Source organism: Aquarana catesbeiana, linkage group LG08, assembly GCF_042186555.1.
Source record: "Aquarana catesbeiana isolate 2022-GZ linkage group LG08, ASM4218655v1, whole genome shotgun sequence".
In the NCBI taxonomy this organism is placed as follows: Eukaryota; Metazoa; Chordata; class Amphibia; order Anura; family Ranidae; genus Aquarana; species Aquarana catesbeiana.
In genome coordinates this window covers 273418404-273434989 of record NC_133331.1, presented here as the reverse complement: position 1 = coordinate 273434989, position 16586 = coordinate 273418404, and the positions used below count along the sequence as shown (strand labels likewise).

General features: G+C 39.2%; 1 protein-coding gene across 1 annotated transcript in view; it reads right to left on the bottom strand.

Moving 5' to 3' along the window:
* Nucleotides 1-9360: 9360 nt before the first annotated feature.
* The window catches only part of ANTXRL (ANTXR like), a 229246-nt gene continuing 222020 nt past the window's right edge, over nt 9361-16586 (bottom strand). Inside the window, exon 18 of the mRNA XM_073597284.1 lies at nt 9361-15134. Within this exon, the coding sequence (XP_073453385.1) occupies nt 14904-15134 (231 nt within the window). The 3' untranslated portion in view covers nt 9361-14903. The remainder of the gene's footprint in view (nt 15135-16586) is intronic.

Below are 16586 nucleotides of genomic sequence, written 5' to 3'. Positions count from 1 at the left end.
CACCATTTGCTGTAGTAAGGGGGAAAAAATGACAATCCTGTATACAAAATCCTATACCCACAGTTGATCAAGGAAGGGGGAAAAAAACAGCAAAGTATGATCCAATTTGCTCCAGCAGGGGAGAAAAATCCTTCCTGATCCCCCGAGAGACAATCGGATATTCCCTGGGTCAACGTTACCTATAAATGTTAGTATCTGGTTATATTATAAACACTTAGAAAAGAATCAATCCAGGCCTTTTTTAATAAATTATGCTTTCTTACATTTTTGGTACTATATTTTTGGCACTATATTTAAATACCTATGAGAGCTATTTAAAAATGTTTTCATATAACTTTGACCCAGGATCCAAACTTTTTTTTCACTTGAATCCAGTTAGAAAAATGTGTGAATCTTCAGTGAAAATATTCGTTCATAAACCCATATGTGTACAGGGCTTAAATCTGTAATATTTCATAGATTCTGTTCTACCCAGTAATTCAGTCTTTTATAAATATTAATGTCAAGATATTCAGAGATAAGTCTATAGCATTCATTAGGATTATAGCATCAGCTCATGAATTAAAAATATGTAAGAAGATTCTCTGTTACTGAGTTGACGCATGTCCTCCCTTAGAGATCAATAGTACATGCTGTCTTCGGAAGTGTCAAACGCGTCACTGCACAGGCACAGATGCTAGATAGACAGTAAAGGAAAAATTGTGCAAGTGATCATCAACCAACACAAGAAGGAAGCAGGTAGACCAGTTTTATTGACACTTTTTATTGACTGTCAGATAGGAGAGCATTACTACATGACTTTATAAAGCTTGTATACACATGTACCTGGATCTGAGTTGCAGAATATAAATAACTGACTTACTGAAACTAAACACTACATGTTAACACAGCCTTCCCGATAACACTTATATAGAAATTTCCTGTAACCTGTTACATTAGTAGGACACAAGCAGGTGTGTTTAAATGGAGTATTTTATCTTTTAATTCATTTTAGTTTTTTTTTTAGAATGTAAATATCTTGATTTAAATATGAAAATGTGTTAATGTTTTGAAAGCCTAGTTTCGAATTGTAGATGTTAATTAGAGCAATAGGGCAGCCATATACAGTATGTGCACGATATACACATGCCATGCTTCCAGTTTACATGCCATTCCTATTGACACCTAAGAAAATTGGCTTTCACTGGAAGTAGGTGTGACACAAAACTTATTTAGATCAGGCTAAATATAGTCTGCAAAACACAACACTTGTTTTTCTTTAATCAGAGTTTTTTTTTAAACATATGTGTTAACATGTGTTATGCATGGATGCTGATTGTACTGCTTGACAGCCAATAGAGGGAGCAAGTGCAAATAACACAGAAAATATGGCACACCAAGCTTTTAAAATGAGAAAAATTATACAAAGAAAACATTCAGGTAAATGTTAAAAAATTATTATTAAGACACTAAGTTGCAATTTTTTAAGCAGTGAGCGTTACATTCATCAAATTTTTACTGCAGGTGAATTTTCCTGGTGCACGTGTTTTAAATTAGAGGGAATAGTTAGCCCCTGTGAATATTTGGTAAATCTCACATTTACTGCTTATAGATACCTCCTTTACTGTAGAAATTTTTTTCTTTTTATGTTTTTATTCATAGGGAAAAGTAAAATCTCTGTTATCTGTGGATTTTATTGTTTGTGGTCTCTTTATAGTAGATTTCTTCTCATGTCCTGTCCTGGTGACCACAGGGACAAGGAACAAAGCACTACAGTTTTTCAAACACTAGTTGATTGTTAGTCATTGTTGGGTTCTTTTTGCTGTCTGTGGTCTCCTTTAAAAATCTTTTTAAGTCCTGTCTTGGTGACCATTGTATTTTGGAAAATGACCAAGACCCTGCACTTTCATTAAAGACTAATTGGTTGTTGGTCTTTCTTGGGTTCTTAGTGCTGTTTGTGTCTTTGTAAAGAATATTTCATGTAATTTAATTTCCTGCTGACCATGGTTACAGGGACAGGACATGAGGGAAAATTTCCCCAATGGAGACAGCAACGAGAACCTGAAGGAGGTTCTAACTCTTCTTCTCGGTATACTTTAAATCACAGATTGCTGGCTGTCTGACATGGTAATGAGTTATAAATGTAATGGTTAGTGGAATACAGACAAGACATGCTATAACTAAATTCGGCAATACAGTGAAATGTAACAAAACCACAAATAAGGTGCAAAAGAGCAGTGATCTGCAGCAACCCACTGCAATTGGATTAGTGCAGTCAGATCAATAAATGATGAGTTCTAAATTAGCTGCTTTTGGTTTTAGCCATTGTACTTTGCTTTATTATATAAAAGGTGAGCAGGAAGCTGGAATCTGACTTGTAGCCAGGTATGAAATTCCTTGAAAGGCAGTGTATGATACAATAAAAAGTAAAAACAAAACCTATAAACTAGTGTTAAAAAGGCAAATGATATATGATTTTGCCAGCTGAGTGGCTCAGATAGTTTAGAAATGGTATAGTAAACCTATGTAGTAGACAACTGAAGACCTTGGTGATTCTTTACTGATTGCCTAAAGTGGCTGTAATGATAGGGCGCCCATTATTACCATATCTAAAACAAGAACTGACTGTGTTTACTATAGCAACCAATCGTTTTCACCAAGTCATTCTCCCAGAACACAATAGAAAGTTGGTTGCCTTCAGTGACACAGCACTTATTTCAGACATTCCATAACCAGGTGGATATCCACACTAGCAAAGGATCCTATACAAATCTATGTCCACATAGCTAAAACATTGACTAGGTCCAGATTTGAGAACACAGTTAAACTGCATCCAAGATACAATAAACCATTAAAACTTCATGTATGTGTTGTAGGGAGGCTGGGGGTCACATGGGGGTGGTTGAAAACCAGCAAAGCCTCTCCTAAAGAGGCTTATGTAAATTTTTTCCTAGGGAGTATGGGCAGAATTCTCCCTACTTGTATTTAGTTCACCGTAGAAAGTTCAAGAGATGAGCTGCTCTGACTGACATTACTGTGGGTGCTCATAGGGACCTCATGAGGATTTTAGACCTGCCATGTTAAAATGGTATTACTCAGTATGGATTTTTTCTATGGACATTCAATATCAGTGGACAATTCCTAGTTATAAAAATAGTATAAAGCTTAAAGGTCATACTATTAGAAAAAGTATTATTAAAAAAGATAAAGGTTATTACAAAAAAATTGTGTTTCTAAATATCAGAAAAACAAAATTAATCGTAAAATATTTACGTTACTGACTGTCCATTTTTCACTCCAGTTATCAGTAATTGAATATACTATATAGAATCACCACCATGTGGCATAGAATCGCCACCAGAAGACAAGATGGCTTTACTGCAGCCCTAGATACATCGAGATTAAAAATTTTCTCAAAGCAAACATATATAGTACTTACCAAAAAACATTTCCATGCAGTAAAAAAACTGTGTGCAATTGAAGGTAACTATAAAAGGTACATTGAATTAAATCATTGAGCCTTCACTTTCCATTAACTCTCATTTCAACATACAACCTCCTTCTAACCACCTACTGGTGGCAGTGTCCTTTCATTGTCATTGGATGGCGGTCACTGTACCACCCCTGACCAATCACTGCTAAAGCACTTCACATTTTTCAGGTTACTCTTTATGCACTGTGTTGCGGGTACACAGGGAAAATTTGGCTGGGTACAATGGGTAAGCATGCACTGTCAATAAACAAGCTGTACATGCTGGGTCAAGCTCATGCATAAATATATTTTATTGTTTCAATGTATTATTTGTATGCATTTGATCCTGTCTGAAAAGAAATAATGTTATGTAAGCATGTAAAAATATGAATAAAAAATATGTTTAACTAGCTAAACTACTACATACTAGCAGATGTTGCTAGCTAAACTACATACTAGTAGATTTTTGACTGAACATTCATACAAAAATTCTCAACGGTACATTAGACGACTTGACGAATGTTGTTAGAAAGTATTGTAAAATTTAATTTGCTTTTGACATCTAACTGTGAATTGAATGTAATTTCCTGAATGAAAACCACATTCATTGTTAGAAATTTGTTTAAGAAAAATTTTCCATCCTGCTCCCTGAAATTTTTTGTCACTGCAGTCGAAAAGGAACACTGCATTTGATCCCACAAATGATTCAAAAACTGAAGAACATTTCTGCAAAGAAAGTTTTTTGAATGAAATTCTAGTGTATGGCCAGCTTTAGTTAACGGCAGTAAGTGTGTAAATAGCCATAGCCATTACTAATTCCTTCTTGCCAGCAATGGTACAACGTAATAAACCTGCTGTAAAAATGGAAGCAGCTAGATTAAGCCCCTGAGCCAAATGCATCCCTTTGACACCTGTGTGCCCCTAAAAAGATACTAGTCTGTATTTTGGTGCTTACTCAAGCCAGTAAAGTTAAAATATTCTTTATACTGGCTTCTGGTAGTTAAATTGGTTGGTATATTTCTTTCACATTATCTTATTTTTTCTTTGCTATCCATCCCTTTTCTCTTTTGGTTTAACTTATGTATTTGTTATTCTTGAAAACGAAGAACCATTGATGAAAAGCACATCATATTTTAATGCCACCATTTAAAGATATGTCACTGTAGAGTTTTAGTCATCAACGTGGTTGTGGCAAACAGGTCATATACTGGAATATACCGCATGAATGTTAAAGCAATTGTGTCATAAGCAGATGGCTCTAGAATCATGTCCAAAGTCTCGATTTATTGAATTTGCCAATTTAGTAATCTAAATTTCGTTGTGTTGTTTCATTATTCAAAGCTATATTGTTATTGTGCTGTGGCAGTCTAGGGCCTCTTCCCTGCGGTGGGAGGTGCCATGAGAATTCACTGGCCGTGAACACCTTCACCGGGAGCCAACCGCCGCTATTGCCAGACTGCGAATCTCGGAAGACACAATACACGTGCCGCTCCTTAACCGAGATGGGCAGAAAACCCCTTTTCTCTTTTATGCAGGAGTTGTAAGAAGCATAGATGTGGAAGAATTGCTTTGTAAAGAGACAGTAATGGCAGTGATCTTAAGCAGTCTCACATAATGTGTCTCCAGTCTATGACTTTTGCCTGGCTGTAGCAGGCCCTTTGTTTCTGGCCTTCTCCTTTTACATTCTACAGTCTGACAGCTTTTTCATTACATCTGGTGATTTCAGGGCACTTGAGGTCTATTTCATCAAGGCAGTTGGCCACCAACAGTCTACACAGGGTAATGACACATAGGCCAGCCAATAATGTGAAGGAAGGAGAGGAATGATCTAGTTTTAGGTTTTAGACAAAAAAGAGGGGGGGGGGGGAGTGAAAGTGCCACTGTCTTAGTGTAGCATGCATGACAAACCATGTAAAAAAGAAAAAAAAAATGAAGTAATATATTCACTTAAAAACAGGTAGGCATGGCATGTCTAAATTTTGATCTGCAAAGTCTCTTGGGTGTCTCCTATGAACACAGATAGGGTAAAAAGAACACAAAATCGCGATATTGATAAATGCACAGCAATACACTCGCATGTAGTGACTAAAAAGCAGCATTATTAGAAGGTACTAGCAGGTGAAGAACTTCTTGGTCCTAACAGGTGGCAGCATACAAGCTGGTAAATATAGATGAGAGCTTCTCTGGTGGTTGGACAGCACAGAAAGCAGTACTAGGCGGCCAGGAACCAGGAAGAGCCAGCTGGAGGTACACAGGAGGTGGCCGCTATGGACCACAAGGAAGCAAATCTAAGCTGTACGGCAATGTGCGATGACCTCACACGTACATGTTAAGGGTTGTGGCAATGCGTTTTGTGGCAGAGTCCCATTTGTCAAGCCGTTCTTCAAACTCCATGTATTGGGCTGGTTTGACACAAAGGGGACCCCACCCTGAAACACATTGCCACTCCTCTTTACGTGTACATGTGACATCATCATGGCCGGACAGATGGCCGAGAGTCACTTCCTTGCGGTCCACATCGGTTGCCACCTACCTGCAGCTGGCTTCTAATTCCTGGCCACCTAATACTGCTTCATGTGCTGTCCATCCCCCAGAGGAGCTTTTATACGCATTTACAATCGTATATGTTGCTACCTATTAGGACTAAGACGTTTCCTACCTACTGGCACCTTCTATTAATCCTGCTTTATTTTCACTACGTGTGAGTGTATGACTGTTCATTTTTTAATTATTACATTTTCAATAAATGCTGCACTGAGAGTGGTCTGCTCTCTTTGTTTTCTTTTCTCCAATCCATGTTCATCGGAGTCACCCAAGATCTGCCATTGGCTGAATACCTTGCACATCTAATTTTAGACTTGCTGTGCCTACCTGTTTTCTATGTGAGTGCATTACTCCATTTTATACCCGGTTTGTCACGCATGCTACACTCAGATAGTGGCACTTTCTCTCCCACCCCCTCTTAAAAATGATTACAATCAAATACTTTCTTCCAGTATATTACCTATACACTCCTAACATCACATTCTTTGTCAGATAACATCATATGTCTATTATCTTATCAGTGTCTGCCTACAGGGGTGAAGGTACACTTTTCCCTCCCCGTCTTTCAGGACAGCCAGAATGAGAGAGCTTGGCTCCTCCCCTTTCTTAGGAAATACTGCGCCAGCCAATAAATTTTCACTTCCCCCTGCCGGACTTCAGTTGTTTATTTTTCCTCCGGTGGGGAGACACTGTTTTTGGGACCTGGCCGGGTAGTTGGGGAGACTGTGGCTACTTGAAGTTCTGTAAGGGAGGCAGGGGCTCTCCCAGGGACGCGGTGTGGTACATACCGGCCGCACAGTTTCGTCACCCCATCTTCGCTGAGTTAGGGAGGAAGATCCGGGGGCCCACCATCGCATCCACAGGGTTGCAGCAGGGAGGCAGCTCCACTCTCCCTATACACGGGTGCAGACTGCATTTGGAACCAGGCGGGCCGTGTGGTGGGGGACATCATTTCCGGCGGAGGGCGGATGCTTCCCTTTGACCAGCGACTTGCAGTTCTGGGTCGCGGGGCTGATGGTGGGCCGGGTGCAGTCTGGAGAGGAGTCGTGAATGCAGCACAGGCAGTGTTAGACTCCACAAACAGCAACCACCAGCGCGGTCATGTCTGAAGTGGACGCCCAGACAGCGCACAGCGATGCTATCTCCAGCTATCCTAAGGTAAGAGCACCCTGGGGAAGGGTCCTCTCTATCTAGGATTTCCCCCCTCAACGAATGGTTCCTGGTAGCGGGAGGGGAGGCCCTCTGGTTGGTCAAAGGGGGGATGTTCAGATCCTTACTTTTACTTACTTAGGGTTAGTGCACTCCCCAGGGTTGTATCCTACATGCAAAGGTGATGTTATTTATTTTTATTTTTTTTTCCTTGCATGGATTTCAGAAGGTATTGTGCAAGAACTGTATAGATGCTTTAATCAGAGAAAGGGCATCAGAGCAGGAAGCGGGGTTAGCAGCTTCAGTGAAAGAACTTTCTTCCACCTTTCAGTCTTTCAAATCTTTGAAGGTTTTTAACTTCCTACTAATCCCTCACCTGAATCCCAAAGTACAACCCCTCCACAAGCACAGGGCCCTGCATCTTCCCAACCAGCTGCCACTGCCACAGCAGATGGATCTACTGGGGCCTCCAGAGAGGAGTCTAGGGAAGAGCGGATAGTGCCATCTCTGGATCCCAGGAGGAATCAGAGGGAGAGGACCGTGACGGGGAGTCCAGGAAACCCTCAAGATATAAACTGTCCCTGGAAGAGGTAGAGGACCTCTTGGGGGCAATTTACACCACCCTTGGAATTCAGGCAGACAAGAAACCCCTGACACTTCATGACCAGATGTACAGGGGCTTGGGACAACAGAAAAATAAGGTTTTCCCAGTCCACGAGGTCCTGGTAGAAACAGTAAAAAAAGAGTGGCAGGATCCTGAATAGAAACCTTTTTTCTCTCGATCTTTGAAAAGAAGGTTCCCGTTTTCAGAAGATCCATCGTCCATCTGGAATAAGAACCCCAAATTGGACGCTGCCTTCTCCCAGGTCTCCAGCCATACAGATCTGGCCTTTGAGGATATGGGAGCTCTTGCAGATATTATGGATAATAGAACAGATTCCCTCCTAAAGTAGACCCGGGAATGAACTATAGGAAATTTTAAACTGGAAATGGCTGTCACAGTAGTGGCCCATAACCTGGAGCATTGGCTTTCCCAAATTCAGGCTCATATTGAAGCGGGAACTGCCAAGGAAACTATATTGTCATCTTTTCCAACTATTTTGCGAGGAGTGGCATATATAGCGGATGCATCCGCAGAGTCTGTCTGCATGTCGGTCAGAAATGCGGCTCTAGCCAACTCGGCCAGAAGAGCCCTCTGGCTAAAAATGTGGCCGGGCGATAGTGCTTCTAAGGTTAAACTGTGCAGGGTCCCACTGATGGGAGATCTACTTTTCGGCCCAGATCTAGAAGCTGTGCTAGGAGGAGGCGTGATTTTTTGTCCTCCTGAACAGCCCCGAAAAAGCCAATGACCCTCCAAACAGGGTGGGAGGAAGACTGGGGGCCTTCCTCCTTCAGTGGGAGGTGGTTTCCCCCAGTCATATTATCCTGGGGATCGTAAGGAGGGGGTACCGCCTGGAATTTACAAGACCACCCCCACGAAGACTCCTCGTCACACAGCTTCCCAGGTTAGCAGGAAAAGAAGTTCCTGTTGGTATGAAAGCACACTCTACTAGGGCTATGGTGGCTTCTCAAGCGGAAAGGGCTAGAGCGACGCCAGAGCAAATTTGCAAAGCAGCAATGTGGTCCAGTTTTGCCACCTTTATAAAACATTACAGGATGGACCTGGTGTTGGCGAATGAGCAAGCCTTTGGGAGAAAGGTTTTGCAAGGCGTAGTCCCACCCTAAGTGGCAAGTGCTTGTCTATCCTCTCATTGTGGCTGTCCTGAAAAATGGAGAGGGAAAATTAAAGTTACCCTTAACGGTAATGTCTTTTTTAGTAGTCTTTCAGGACAACACTAGTTACCCACCCGAATTTATGGGGGGTCTTGAGGAAGACCTGAACGCATGGTATAATGGTATGTTATTAATGTGTTCTTGTGTCTCCCCAGCTGACCGGAGGTGCTCTTAGAAAAAAATTAAGTCCGGCAGGGGGAAATTAAAATGTATTGGCTGGCGCATTGTTTCCTAAGGAAGGGGAGGAGCCAAGCTCTCTCGTTGTGGCTGTCCTGAAAGACTACTGGAAAAGACGTTACCGGTAAGCGTAACTTTTTTTTTTCAAAATCTGAACATACTGAACTGAAACAAGTACAACAGAAAACCTTTTAGTTCCCCTTTCTGTGCTCAGCTGCCTCTTTTTATAGACCTTATATAAAACAGTACAATGACCTAACAAAAGATAAGTAGACAAGTGTTTTATTGACCATCTCCTTTTGCAAGTCTACAGCCTCCGACAGCCTTTTGAACATTACATTAACTGAATATTATGTGCAGCTGCTTAGTGATGTCACCACAGTACCACTGGATGAAAGCTTAACTCCATGTTTATTCTCACTTTAAATAGTTTGTTTGGGCCTAGCTGTCCCAAAAAACTATTTCCTTTTCCAATAGATGCACCCACTGTCAGTGCTATATAAACTGAATGTAGCATCGGCAACATACGGTATTCAGTGCTGTGTTTTTAGCAGTGGTATGAGGATTTCCGATCTGCTGCCAGAAAAAAATTGAGTTGGGCTGAGCACTGTTCGGACAATCACAGGACTACAAGGCTTCCTCTGATTGGCAGAGGTGAAGAGTCAGGCAGTGGATGTCTCGATCTCCATGTTAGCCAATCAGAGAACAACTTGTATTCATTGACAAAATACAAGGCTTCCTGTGTATGGCTGAGCAGTGCTCAGCCCGACACATTCTTGTTCCAGAAACTGGACAGGAAGTCCTCATACCTCAGCCAGAACACAGCAATGTATACTGTATATAGCTGTTTCTACATACAGTGTATACAGTGCTGACAATGGCAGCATCTATTATTAAAGAAATTTGTTTATTTGGGCCAGCTTAGCCAAAAGATTAAAAAAACAACTTAAAGTGAAAATAAACATGGAGTTGGGCTTTAAGCAGTCTACATAGGGTAGTCGATGGACCCTGGTAATAGAGCTGCACGTAATGCCTTTCGTCCTGACACCTACCTTAACCCAATGTACTGCTACACTTTCCTAATTTCTTGAGACGTGACACATAAAGTCTTATGTAAGACTTTAAAAACTGGGGCTTGTAATTTGCATGTAAAAATGTTAATGTATCCAATTCCTATCATGAGCTTAGCTAAATCTTGCGTTGTTAGTATGTTTCCAGTTCACAATTCCTCAGGACATACTACAAATACTTTTATAAGCATATTAGTAGGCAATTAAAATTAAAAAGTTTGTGTCACGGTACTCCATAATAGAAGGTAAATAAAAAAATGTCAATGGCGTCTGATAACAGGAGTGTTGCTAAAACTAAAACAGTGTACACAAGAGAAGGGGATAGGAAGCATTTACTATATTTAAGCTTTAAATCAGGTTTACAGAATGCATGAGAGTTTTATTGGTGTTAAATATGCCTATTATGCCCGCACTTCTCCTGTAAAGACATTCAGTTCCTGCTTACTGATATTTACAGTACATTTTATCCACAGACACATATTGGGATACCAAACTCTGCTTAGGAGTCTGCCAACTAAATGTGATCACATTTTATTGTTTGCTGCAGCCAATCAAGTTCTGTTAAATAAACCTCCCATCCCTACCTCCCCTACCTCTCCTACCTCCCCTACCTCCCATGTGGAGCCTAACTCACAATGTCTGCTTCTACCTACTACCCGAATGCGGCTATGGCTCTATAGGAAATTCTGGTACTTCTGGGTAAGGGGGAAACATACTGTACCATGCTCTCTCACAATGCAGTACTCTATGTCTAAAGCTAGCCAAAAACCATGCAATCTGACTGTACATCCAACTTGAATGGATACAAATGGAACAACATCTTAAGGTAGGGCTTCTCATTCAGTTATGGTAGATTTAGCGAAAAGTTGAGATTGTGCAATCAGATTAAATAGTGCATAAGCCAGCTACCTAAACCAAGCGGTACAAAGAAGAAACAGGAAGGGCATTGAATGCAAAATTTGAAACTGAAGGATGCCTGTGTAGCAATGCAAACATAATTTGCTTTCCAACATGTGATCTGAGTCAAATATTACAATTATTACTCAAAATATGTGCTCAAAAAATGTCCTATAAATGGGGGGGGGGCACCTAAATGTGATTTTTGTAAGCTGATCAGAACTCAGCTGCAACAACTGTATATCAGTTTACACAATTTACAACACTGAAAAGCAAATCCTGATGGGTTAACATGCTTTCCTAAATGAAAAAGTATGATAAACCTAAAGCGGTATTAAACCCAAAAACAAAACTATATTACATTGCAGCTTACCAACGACTGTATTCGTTTTTTGCTATTATGCATTTTGTTTCTTTATTTTCACCTGACGATCTGGCCAGTAAGTCCGTTATTTTATCAAATCCCTTTAACAGACCAAGCAGTTCATGAGATGTAGCAGTTAGAGGGTTGAGACAAACAATTTAACACTGACAGGGGTGCCTACAATGGCCAGCTTTTATTTATTTATTTATGCAAAATTTTTATCCCAAAAGAAAAAAAACACTGTTGCTGTAACTACTTAAAATGTGTTATATGGAGTTCAGCTTTAGTTTGTTAGTAATGTCCATCTTAATCTAGTGCAGTCACCACATTTAAGGATTGGTAAACTGCAATATGTTCCATTTTAGTTTTTGAGTTTAATACTGCTTTAAATAGTGAAGTGCTGTGGATTTTGTTGGTGTTTTAATCTTTTAGCGTTTAAAAGCAGTGACCACCATTTGTGACTTCCACCTACTGGGAGGTTGAAGCAAATGTCAGCACAACATATAAATTATTTGAACTGCCCAGCAGCACTATGTGTTCTTTTGTTATGCTCTGTACAGAACCTTAAATGTCTTGCGTAAAAATGTAGTCATAAAAAAGATAAAAAAAGAAAAGAAGAAATTACGAAAATTTGTTTTTCTGTCTGTGCAATCACAGTTGACCCAGTGAAGACTAATACATGCGCCAAAAGTAGACTCATGACCCAAATTATAAAATCTTAGCAACTTTAAAGCCACTGTTACGGTGTATAAATGCACCCACATTATTATGATTTGTCTTAAGACAGCCCACTCATTTTAAATGTGCTGTAAACACACCACTGTATATCTGAAGGCTAAAATGTGATAGCAATCTTTAAAGGTACAAGACAGGTTTCCAATGTAAATGCCTCTGATCTCACATACATACTGTGTGTGTATCTATGTGTATATATATATATATATATATATATATATATATATATATATATAAAATTTAATTTGTGTAATAATAAAGCAGAACAATGTACAGTATCTAGATGTGAGGAATATCAGTTCAGCAGTTCTTAATGAATGCGGAAAGACTAAATGACTTGGGCTTGGGCTACCAAACCTACATCGCTTGGCACAATGATTTTTGCATGGTGTCTGATGACCTCATCTTGTCTAAACACTGTAAAAGCAGTGTTTCCGATCACGTAAAAAACACATGTAAAGTGCCCCTATCATTTTGTAATTAGCAATACTGCACAGGAGATCCCAGACACTGTTTATTTTTCATTGATGAGCTAAGTGCACTTCCAAGGTAAAGGCACTTATTTAAGCTCTACCTCTATACTGCTGATGTATTTCTAGGGAGTGCTAAGAATTAAAGTTAGTTTTTACAATTCTTCATGTTCTAGAAAGCAGAAAAAAAAAAAACAAATAAATGTTGATGAGACCAGGTGATATGAAACTTGTACTTGTTTTCTAGATGTAGTTTTATAGAGCATCAGTTCTGGACAAACGTAATTCACAATAACCTACACTTTTTATATAGGATGGGTTTAGGTAGGTCACACATCAAATATCTTAAAGTAGAAGTGTAAATCACAGTCCACCTTACCATTTATGGCATTCTGTTATTACAGATGAGAGGTGGTTCTTGATGGAGTTCATAAAAACAATTAGGTTTCGAAATGTTTACTTCTCTTAAACCCTGTCAGTTTCCAAAAAATGCCAAGCCCTTAAAGCCCAAAGCTTGCCCTTATCTTACTAATTGGTGTTTCAAAAACAATGAAAGCACCAATTTTTTGTAAAAGAACTGAGCTTGAGTCAAAGTTTACAATCTCAGTTAGCACCTACTGCCATACAAGTTCCTGAAGGCATGTTTATTGCCAAACATCAATTCCAAAGACCTGAACCACACATTCTGCATATTATTTAGCAGAGCGCATTCATAAAATGCAAAAAGTACTTAAAATAATATATACTGTATTGATTGTGTCTCTGGGCTGCTGTTAAAATTAAGGTTTTACCTAGTTCACAGTTCTTCAGTGGGTGAAAATGATATATGAAGGCCATGAAAATTGACTGGACTAGCACCTTCTCCAAACTGGGCTCAAGTGTGATTGCACATACAGGATCTAGAATAAGTACCTCTGCAAGCACCAAATCTCCAGGCTTTTGAAGCAGAAAACAGACTCCATATCCAATAGAATTTACATGATACCGTGTAAGAAAGAAAGTGTTGAATATGGAATGTACTGAGGTCAGGCTGTCACCTGAGCACAAATGGGGCAGATTTTGCTGGCCAGCAACAAACTCCATTTGCCTTTCCTTGAGAAAATAAACATAATGCACAGAAATAAATAGACTGAGTATATATACCCCCTTTGGCTGCCAAGTCACACCAACTACTCTTATATAGTTTGCAACATCTCCACTGGCAGCTAAAAGAGTGAACGTCTACTGCATGCTAAGAGAACACAGAAGCAGTTCTGGGCTGTTAAGAAGACACGTACTTCCTGGCAAACTAAAAAGCACCCATGAATGAAATAAAGACTTATGCAATAGAGTTGCTAATAGTACAACTCTCCTTTTCTGGAAAATATAAGAGGGTAGGAAGGGCAGTGAAATCATCAACTTTCTCAATAGTATCCTTTACCTATTTTCCTTTATGCTTGAAAAAGGTTCATACATTACTCATTGCTCTCATAAGGAAAAGCAGACTTTGCACATTTTGATGGGAAGTGAAGACTCAGTTGTTTATGGAAAGGAAATTGCAATCCATATATTTACAGATTTCCTGACAATAAAACAGACTACATGCCAAAGATATCTGGGCACCTATCTGTCCAATGTTCCACTCTCAAACTAGTGGCAAAAAAAATTAAGTAGGTCCTTGCTTTGCTGCTAGAGTCTACTCTTTAGGAAAGCTTTCCATGAGTTAAAACATTGTTAGTGGGAATTACGTCTACAGGCACAAGAGTGTTAGTGAGGTCATGTTCTGATGTTTAATGATCAGGCCTGGTTTGCTGTGACCAGTCCAATTTATCCCACTGTGGTTAAGTTGGTATGAGGTCAGGGCTCTGCACAGGTCAGAGACGATCTTTTGCTCCATTTAAAAAAAAAAAAAATATACGGGCAACTCTAGTGGAGCAGAAATTTGATGAACTCACATGCTGAAAAGGGGACATACTAAGATAAGTCCTTAATTATAAACCTGTTTCTGGTGCATTAACCAGCATCCAAACAATCTTTTAAGAGTCTGTTTACAGATAAGAGCACAAGATAGGTAATACAAATTGATCAAACAGTGATAATTTCATTACCTTATATATACAGAATTTATCAAAAAGGTGGGCTTTAATAAAATTATCAACTGATTGAATTTTACAGAAAACAGACTACTGAAAATTGTGTTTAACATAAGCCCAGATCTGCTTCTTTACTACTCCCATGCAGTTGTTTTTAAAGGATTGAATACAGTCCAGCATACAGAAGGTTGTGACATGAACTCAAAGCATGGGCTCAGGAGGTGGGCGTGCCGGTGGTGGTCCTGGAGGCATTCGCGATGGCGGAGGACCTGGAGGGGGTTGTCTTTGTGGAGGAGGCTGCTTTGGTGCTTCACTGGGTGGATGATTTGGAGGTTGACTTGGAGAATGGTTTGGTGTTGCAGCTTTAGGAGGTGGTTTATAGATAGTCTGAGTTCCATCAGCCTTAACCCTGGTGAAATTAATGCAACGCCCCTGAAACAAGCAGAAGACAAATATGACAAATCCAAATATATGAAAAAAAGACAAATGAAAAGACAGTTCCACACAAAGTACATTATTTATTTTTGCATAGAGTAGGGCAGCTGTGGAAAACAGTTGTGTTTGATACCAAGGCAAATTACTTGGGAGAACCCATTATGGGTTGTAATGTTGTATTTCAAGTCGATTCTTCATAGTATTTAGCCAACAATGCTGCAAGCCCTAAAACTTAAAACTCAGTCTGTCTCAGCTGACACAATGGAAGAAAGCTTTTGTGTTAGTACATTGTTGTTTTTTTTGTTTACAAACTTTTTTATTGGGTACAAAATGATGGTACAAAACATTAGATCATGAATTTAGAGAAATACAATATATGTAAGTCAACATTATTGATGTTCTCTGAATAATAATACATCGGATTTACAGATTATTTCTTATAATTAATACAAGTGGTGAACCAATAATTATGCAATAATTCAGAATGTGGTTTTATTTATTTTCATAAATGTTTTGGTTAAAAAGAGGATACTCATCCAAGGTTAAAGAAGTGATCTGAGTGTGTAAACCAGGGGATCCATTTCTTTTCAAGTAAATGTGTGGAATTGTATAGAGTGTGGAAATTTTTTTCCATGAGGTAAGTATTATTAATTCTAGTTTTCAGTTGCATCATTGGTAATAATGAGGATTTCTAGTTGTAAGCTATGAGCCAGTGAATGGAAACAAAAATTGTATGTACTAATGTTAAGTGATGAGTGGATAATCCTATAATTGTGGTGAATAATAGACAATTGGGGAGGGTAAGTTTAATGTTTTTATCTGAAATTCTGGAAGAAAATTTTTCGAGTTGTCCCCATATGTGAAATACCTTTTCACATTCCCAAAAAATGTGAGAGAATGATGCAATGGAAATGCAATCTCTAAAGCATGTAAGGGGAACTGATGGAAAAATAGAGTGGAGTTTTGCTGGTGTATAGTACCATCTGGTAAATAACTTTATTGCAGTTTCTCTAATTGTGAGTGATCTTGTGCATTTGAGTAGATTGATGCAGTCGAACCATTTTTCAGAAGGGAGTGAGATATCACATTCTTGTTCCCATTTGAGCATGTAAGGAAGTTTGGTTTGGTTATCTGTGTTAATCAGGTTTAAATATATCTATGATATTAAGCCTGCTCCTCTTGGGGATTTGGAACAAATATTTTCATAAAATGTGGGTGATCCAATGTTTGAGATTGGAAAATATGAGGAGAAGAAATCTCTGATTTGGATGAATCTTCTCAGTTCAATATTGGGGATATTATATTTAGTTTTTAGTGACGAGGAGGAGGTGAAAGAGGCATTTTCTATAAATTTGAGGGTGGTTACGTTGTTGTTAATCCACCATGTGAATTCTCCCATGTCTTGATGGTGTGTTAGGAATTTGTGATCTCCTATAAAAGACGCATGGG